General features: G+C 42.3%; 1 protein-coding gene across 1 annotated transcript; it reads left to right on the top strand.

The window, feature by feature from the left end:
- Positions 1-4,043: 4,043 nt before the first annotated feature.
- On the top strand, positions 4,044-8,417 carry rpl8 (ribosomal protein L8). Its single transcript, XM_088915035.1, has 6 exons — positions 4,044-4,090; positions 5,405-5,548; positions 6,269-6,410; positions 6,509-6,727; positions 7,414-7,529; positions 8,223-8,417. The coding sequence occupies exons 2-6, from the start codon at positions 5,411-5,413 to the stop codon at positions 8,379-8,381; spliced, it is 774 nt and encodes a 257-aa protein (XP_088771161.1). The 5' UTR covers positions 4,044-4,090; positions 5,405-5,410; the 3' UTR covers positions 8,382-8,417.
- The last annotated feature ends 348 nt before the right edge of the window (positions 8,418-8,765 follow it).

Genomic DNA, 8,765 nt, shown 5'->3' on the forward strand with positions numbered 1-8,765 from the left:
GACTAGAGATGTTGAGTGCTGTTGTAGCCTACAGCCCTTTCCTATTGCTGTATTCCTATAGCCTGGGGCTGTAAGAACGCTGGTTACAGAATCGGTCATTGAGGAGCTGCTACAATGGACATGTCCAAAAACACAGTACATCACAACAGGCCAGACTGCAGCCAGCTGGGACAAGACCCTCTCTCTTCACCCTCCCAACCCAGGACAAATATGCACGTGACGTTTTTTAGCAACCTCTGTATTGCGTGTAAATACATCTTTTCTGATGCATGGTTTTTCTAGAATTTTAATCCTAAAATAAACTGAAGCATTCAGCTTCCTGTTTGACTAGCCTGGAGAAATCATTAAACGTGTTAGGCTATAAATATTACAATACAGATGTCAAATCTTCACAAGACTTGAGTATTGACATGCCACGGCATGTTGAGTAGTAATTATACTGTAGTCTTTGCACTGCATGTTCTGTGAATTATTTTAACCCTGGTGTCAGATGCTGCAGTTCAATAACCATGCAAAGTTGTTGTTTTTTTTTCCCTACACCAGGAAAGTCTGAGCTAAAAAAGACATCAGTAAAGACTGAAAGTAAATGGGGCCATGGGTGGTTTACTTAGGATGCCCAGGAAAATGTTGAAAATGATCTGCAATAGAAACAAATGGGTTCATCAGGAGCTGATGTAACTGAAGTATTGTACACTGCATTGACAGTCAGATGCCTAGTTTAGTACTCTGCTACACCTTGCACAGGAGAGGCCTGACAAGGCTAACCTTGGGACCTGAGCAATGATTTGCATGACCAGCTTATCTGTAGACTTCGAGTCAGTCATACGCATGCATGGCACATTAAATGTGGAAGCAATTAGCACAGAACCTGTACCAAGATCTGGCTTCACAGCTGCTGTGTTAAAGTATTTCAGAACTGTTTCTCTGTGACTTGGCAGGCTTTTAAAAATGAATGAGCATACATTATTAAAATGTGTAACCTCACTGGAACTCTTCTGTAGGTGTATAATTCAGTTACGCACAGAATGGTGCAGGATATTCAGGCACAGATAAGGTCACTGACACCACACTCTGAGTAGTTATTCACTAGTTCAGTCATCTTCATTTATATTGTTAATTAAATTACGTGACCTTTTAAGAGTTTATTGAATGGTGATTCATCCAAGCAAGCAGTAGTAGACTAGAGATGTCAGGATAATGAACGCAGTTCACATGAGGTGAAAATATCCAGAACTACAACGCTTTATATGTGTAGAAATCAGTTGAGAGAGGAACTGAAGAGGAAACTAATGTGTAGAGTATATTTCTAATACCTGGATATTTTTGGATTTCTCATGCTTGTTTTTGTCATGCAGTGCTTGTGTGTTTATGTCATGAATCTCTTGTATTTGCAATACAGACCTGTCAGACCCTGGTCTTTACACATGTTTAAAAGCAGGACGCCTGTTGTGTGGTCTAGTAGTACAGAAGTCTGTGAGGGTTGTGTGATAACTGGACAACGGTAGTACTTCTGGAGGCCACCTATATACTTTCCCTGCTGGACATTCCATATACATTCTTTCCAAATACATCTCTTTTCCTCACATGACTTTTATGGTAACAAAGGAAGCCTTCAAGCTCTGTCTAGGGTGTAAAAGGCACCTAGAAATGCCTGAGCTTTAGATATGAAGGAAGGAGAGGATGATGGTGTCTCTTCTCTCAGCTCTTTGGAGCAACTTTTGTCATAAACCTATGTCAGAACTACACTCAATCGCGCTGGGACTTCTTGCAATCCGACAAACCCTTAGAAAGCTGCCTCATTTAAACTCTCCTTAGCAGCAGTTTCAAACCCAGCTGTGTAAGAACACAATCAAGGTTATACCACAAAGTTTAAGACAATACTCATTGGCTGCCCCGTGAGTGTGGGGTTAAATACCCTAATTTCTCCTCCTGCCAAGGTCAGCCAGGGTCTGTAACCCCACGCAGAAAGGTGGAACAGGCACATGGACCCCAGACAATGACGTGGATCCCCAACAAGCAAAACAAAACTGTCCAAAAAAAAACATCCACTGTAATCGTGTAGTGATTAATGGTCACGTTAACAGACTGGGCAGCATTGATCAAAACCTCCGTTTCTGCCGGCTCATCCTTTTTTGTCATTAGTATTATAATGACTGTTGTTGTGAGAGATTTTTTTAAACAATATAAATTGTTCAAGGCAAAACAACTCAGGTTCGAAGATACTTTACAGTTTGGATATACATTAATAACTCAAACTAAATTCAAAACTGGGAACAGAAAGTGTTTCTTTCCACAAAGAGTTGTGGGAGTATGGAACAAGCTTCTCACTCAGGTGATGCAGTGGCTCTGTGGCTAAGGATCTTCTCCTTTGGCTGGAAGGTTGCTGGTTTGTATCCTGCGGCCGGCAGAGGAATCCTACTCCGTTGGGCCCATGAGCAAGGCCCTTAACCCCAACTGCTCCAGGGGCGCCGTATAAATTGCTGACCCTATGCCCTGACACCAAGCTTCTCTCCCTGTCTGTGTGTCACATGGAGAGTAAGTTGGGTGATGTGAAAAAGGACAAATTCCTAATACAAGCAATTGTATAAAGTTAATAAAGTGATCTTATCTTATGTAATTGACATAAATACCCAGCTTCTTTCAAGAAACAGCTGGATGAGATCCTTGGATCAATTAACTAATAAGTACCAGACAAGCTGGATTGGCCAAATTGCCTCCTCTCGTTTCTTGGATGTATTACACAATGCAGTGCAAATTTTGCTCATTCCTTTCTGTTTTCCATTAATCAAAATAGACTAGGGCAGTTTTCTTCAGCCCCGGTCCGGAAGAGCCATACTAACTTATGGCGTGTTTTTTTCCGGAAGAGCTCGGAACGAATTAATTGGATCAGTCAGTTGCTTAATTAGTTGCTCTCAACATCTCTGCTTATTGGCCATTTAACTATGGTTTATAAAACCTACAGAACTGCAGCACCTGGATGTGTTTCATATTTTGAAGCACTTGAGGCACAAAACCCTTGCATATACAATTCACTTTGTATAAAAAAAACGGTAGAACTTTTAAAATAACGCACAACCATAAGGGCAGGATGCAAAATCGATTAACATCCACTTTGGTCTGAAAAATTATCTAGTGTATTTATGTTCATTTACGTAAATAAGAAACTTGTCATTTTCTTACGTTCCAAATGTAAACTAACACTGGCCAGGTTAACTAATCAACTGCCAGACCAATCCTGGAGAGGCTATGGACAGGGCGACTGTTTTAAATGTTTTTAACCTAAACCTAAACTTAATCAACTCTTATAATTACTGATCACATTTAAGTCTGTGTTGTTGTTTTTTTTGTTGCACGCATCAATTAAATCATACAACTAAGCTCTTTACTGTTTCAGTCAGATGATCAGCAGTATGATCTGAAGAAAACTGGCATTATTGCGATTCTTCATAAAACATTGCAATACTCTTTCAATTCAGATACATTATAGCTATTGCCGATGAACGTTTTTATTCGGATAAATGAATGATAACTCAGATTCGAGTATATTTGTTAGAAAAACACATTTTAAATAAAGTACAATACAAAGCGCACGATGTAAAATCGATTGACGTATTTCTGTCATTTGCAGGCTCACGTTAGTAGTAAAATGTATTTATGTGAATATGAATACAAAAGTGATTAATTGATTTAAAGCGGATATTTTCTAATGACCTACATAATATGTTCCAAATGTGCTGTATCTGCAAATGTTCTGCGACAGTTAAAAAATAGTTTTGTTGATGTATTACCGCAACATAATTAAAACGTGTGTGTCTGAAAGGTTCAGTTCACAATCTTGCAGATGTGGTGAACTGCATATCCCATGATGCTCCGCATAGGTAGTACTTAAAATATCCGTGTTACTTGCTTTGTAGTATTTTATACTTCTTGTTTAAAAATATTTTATATAGTACAGATATCTGCGATTCGTGTTAATTTGAATTATTTTCGGCTCGTTTTAATAATATCCTATTCCACGGGACCGAATATACCCGGAAGAAATGCGTTGCGCCGGCCTTGGACTTCCTTTTCGTCGACAACCCAGGTCTAGGTAGGGAATGGCGGCCTCTTTCTTCACATTAAATCCGACTTCAATCTCTTTATTTTTTACTCATCCGCTCTAGTTTTCTACGTTTATACAACTAATAAAACCTGTATATTTGGTATACGACTGCAAGTTGTGCCTAAGGCTCTATCTTAACGTTTTTTTGTATGATGTGTTCAGTATTGGCCCTAACCGATGAAACACAGTCTGCTTGTCCTGTAAATGTCTGGAAATAGACGCGTGTCTGGGATAGCTTTTAACTGTTACATTAAAGCATTACAAGGGACTGTATTTACACCATCGCAGCTTTAACATTTTTTGTGACAAGAGTGCACTTTATCTCAGACGCCGGGATCTTTAGGGTTATACTGTGACTGGGTGAATGTGAATCAAGTCGCAACATAAGTGTGGTGGTCATTGAGAAACAAGTGCCTCGTGAATATTCTGTGGAAATTCACGGTGGCCTTGTCCCGAGCTCAACAGACAGTGATTATTGTATAATTAGTAATGGAACTCTTAATTACTCAGGATCGCAGCATGGGCGTTAAGCGTTTTCATGTGCTGTCCTCCTTTTAATTGAGTGAAAGTGCGTTTCTCAAGCTGCATAAGTGTCGTGGCCTTATGAAGTCGTAGTTCGCAATAAAGATTTTGAATTTCATATGGGATTATTTAAACTCTTTCAAAGTGACCCTCCTAACCCCCCATGCAGTTGAAACGATTTCATATTGACATGCAGTACCTCTGCTTGTCCTCCTTGATCATCTCCTGCCCTGAGCCCTCAGGCCTGCAGACGCATCAAATCTGGACTCTGGAGTTTTATTTCTGGCAAATGTTTTTCTTTTCAATGAATGTTGTGGTCTCCGTGGATTGGAAGGCCTCCTTGAATTGGGGCCCATGGTAACCAGTCCTACCAGCACTGCTAGAAGAGATTGCAGTCCATATTGGTCCGTCTGTACCTTCATGTTTTGTCATAAACACCTTATTTTGACTTTATGTTGGCCTGATCTGGCTGTTTTGAAATGCATCGGGTATCATGTGCTCTCCTTGCTCACTTGTGCATTGTTTTGCGACTTTGTTTATACAGTGTTACTGTTGGCTTTTACAGCCAAGGTGCAGTAGACCTTTCATTTTTCTAATGGATCCCGATGCCAAACAAAAGTTTTTTTTCCCCTCCGTAACAGTCCCAGGTGTTCTGGGACTGTCGCCGTTCTGATCACCAAGGAAAACCACTAGAAGTTGGTTTTCTTCTTGAACCGGTCGAGCTTGGGCATCTTCCTGCGCACCGTCATTTGGTTCTGTTGCTCTTCTTCCTGCGTCCAGGGCACAATGGGTCGCGTCATCAGAGGCCAGAGGAAGGGTGCCGGGTCGGTCTTCAAAGCTCACGTCAAGCACAGGAAGGGTGCGGCGAAGCTCCGATCCATTGACTTCGCCGAGCGTCATGGCTACATCAAGGGGATTGTGAAGGTGAGGAGTTTGGGGAGGGACTGTACACTTTCTAACTTCAGATAATCTCAAGCCACTTTAATAATATTAATGGCTTACACTTATATAGCGCTTTTCTGGACACTCACTCAAAGCGCTTTACAGGTAATGGGGTAATCCCTTCCGCCACCACCAATGTACAGCACCCACCTGCACACAAAACCTCCACCTGTTTTCAAACATTTCATTGGATTCAGGGGTTTTGGTGATAAGAGTTCAGGTAGCGTTGTGATAAATTGTTTTGTACAGTTTGTTTATTGGTGTTCTAAGTAATGTCAAGTCCTAAGGGAGACAAATGTGGCTAGACTTGTTCGGCTTTCTCCAGGACTCCAGAAGTCCAAGTTTAATATCGGAAGAGGTGAAAGTTTTTCTTTCCAAGCAGACTCGCAGCTTGCCGAACAATTCATTTCAAATAGCGTTGGAGGCCTACAGCATCTTGCAAGGGTATTGTAGTTGCATGGTTTTGGAAGAAGTTCAGGATGTATTCAGGTATTCTACTGAATGCTTATGGAGGTGAATAAGGATTGTGCTTTAGTAATTATGCTTTATGATTCCATAAAAAATAGGCGACCAGTTCATTTCATTAGTTGGCTGCCTAATGTCGGCACATGTACCCTCGAGATGCAGGTTCGGTGGTGAAGGGCACTTCAAGATTGCGGATGGCGGCCTCGTCAGAGTGGTGTGTTCTCTTTTCTCTCCCAGGATATCATTCATGATCCCGGCCGTGGGGCCCCCTTGGCCAAGGTGGTCTTCCGGGACCCTTACCGGTTCAAGAAGAGGATGGAGCTCTTTGTGGCAGCCGAGGGCATCCACACCGGCCAGTTCATCTACTGCGGGAAGAAGGGTGAGGTCCAGGGGGGCTGCGGCAGATTTCGACATTTCACACGGTGCAGCCGCAAAGCGTTCGCTTCGAATAACGTGCCCTTTCCCTGCGGTTCTCAGCTCAGCTCAACATTGGGAATGTGCTCCCAGTGGGCACCATGCCCGAGGGAACCATTGTGTGCTGCCTGGAAGAGAAGCCAGGTGACCGTGGCAAGCTGGCCCGTGCTTCTGGAAACTATGCCACTGTCATCTCCCACAACCCCGAAACAAAGAAATCCAGAGTGAAGCTTCCCTCCGGATCCAAGAAGGTCATCTCCTCGGCCAACAGAGCTATTGTTGGTAAGACCAGCGCCTGTTCATTTTCTTGCCTTGATTGCTGTTTGCGTGCTTACAAGCAGCACATTCCATAGGGGACGTTGCCCTCCTGTTGGCAACCTAGTCACCATTGAGAGTGCCAGTGTTATTGTCCAATATCTGACAGATGACTTATATCTGAAGCTTGTATTTCAGTACCACTGTGTCAGTGTAGCTTCTCCACAGCCAGTCAACGATGGAGAATCAGGTGTCTGGATGTACGGCTGGCTTATGGCCAGTGCAGCACAGGCGTGACGCTGGTAGATGCATCCTTCACTCAGTAGGGTAGCTTACTTGAGAAGCATGTTCAGCAGCACACAGCACCATAGCTTTCCAAGCGATAGGAATTCCAGTTAGCATCTGGGGTCCCTGCAATTCCACCTTCTCTTCAGAAAAGCTTGTCTACCCTCCAGAACTTCTTTTCACTAGTTTTTGAACACTGCCAGCTTTCAGGTGTATTAAGGGGAATGAAGAGCACAGGTGAGACAGTGGTCATCAGCAGAGGAGTACTGCCAGGTACCCTCCTACCTTAAAATGTAAACTGCTTTGTGTGCAACTACTTTTTATATATCAGCATGTATGTTTTCAGTATTTTATTTAATGTTATGTAGTACTTCACCAGTGCTAAAGTATTTATGCATGTATGCATATAATGTGTCTGTGCTTCTCAGGTATTGTTGCTGGTGGTGGTCGTATTGACAAACCCATCCTGAAGGCAGGCCGTGCCTACCACAAGTACAAGGCCAAGAGGAACTGCTGGCCTCGTGTCCGTGGTGTGGCTATGAATGTAAGTACTCCCTGTTTGCAACATGGAGTTTCTCTGGCTGAGTGGGAAATGATCTTGGTGCTCCTGAGAGTTTCTTTGAAGAGTTGAGAAATGTTCCTGGAATCGTATTTTGCTGCGGTGACAATAAAAATCCCATATAAACTCTTTAGGATGATCTAATCAAAATGTTGCTTAAGGGTTTTAGTGAAAAAACAAGTGTTCACTTATGTACACTATGCTAATGGTTTACAAAGGAGAGGATGACACTGGGTCGTCAAGCTCATTAGGCTGCTAGTAGCTGGTAAAATGTCTTAGTGGATATAGGAAAGGGTGATCTCTGTGTGTCTTCCTTCAGAATACAAGTACAATGTTGCTAAAAATTTAAATTACATTACCTACTTGGAACAACAATCTGGCAAGCATACAGCTTGCTAGAACATAGAGTAACATGTTAGCACTTATAAATTGTTTTCATCACAAGAGTCCTCGCATACTGACAGAGGAGAGCCCTAACATTAATCCAATTATTTTGGAAGTTTCATATTCCAGTATTAAAGTTGTCAGTATTATAGAGTTCACGAGGAAATACAAATCGATACTGAGAGGATATATTGGGTTAGGAAGTGTTAGTTTTCTAGCTCCAGGGAGTATGTTTACAGTGAGCCCTGCTGTGGTTACCGGGAGTTGATGCTTATTTCCTTCTCTGTCCTTTAGCCTGTTGAACATCCCTTCGGTGGTGGTAACCATCAGCACATCGGCAAGCCCTCCACCATCAGGAGGGACGCCCCTGCTGGGCGTAAGGTCGGTCTCATCGCTGCCCGTCGTACTGGCAGACTGCGTGGAACAAAGACCGTCCAGGAGAAGGAAAACTAAATTGCAGTGCTTCATAATAAAATATCAAAAAATCAACTTTGTGGTCTTGTGTTTTTCTTTTGCCAAGTATGGCTTTTTGAGTATACTTTGCCATGGGAAGGTGATATCCACATTCTGCATCTGTAATGCTTTTTCTATGATGGTAAAAATGTGCCTTAGCCACATCTGCATTGTACTGTTGGGCAGCATTTCTCTACAATATTACTGACATTTTCAAGTTCCTGCAAGTGAGGCTTCATCTGTTCCAATAGGTTTCACCCCCCAAACAATTTTTTAATTGATAATTAGATAATCGAGATGAAATATTGAGAGGTGATGTGAACAGAAGTGGGGCAGAGGGCAAGCAAACTAGATATTGACTTATTTTGGTGTTGAGGAAGATGG

This window comes from Atractosteus spatula, chromosome 4 (assembly GCF_055471065.1).
Source record: "Atractosteus spatula isolate fAtrSpa1 chromosome 4, fAtrSpa1.hap1, whole genome shotgun sequence".
NCBI classification, from domain to species: domain Eukaryota; kingdom Metazoa; phylum Chordata; class Actinopteri; order Semionotiformes; family Lepisosteidae; genus Atractosteus; species Atractosteus spatula.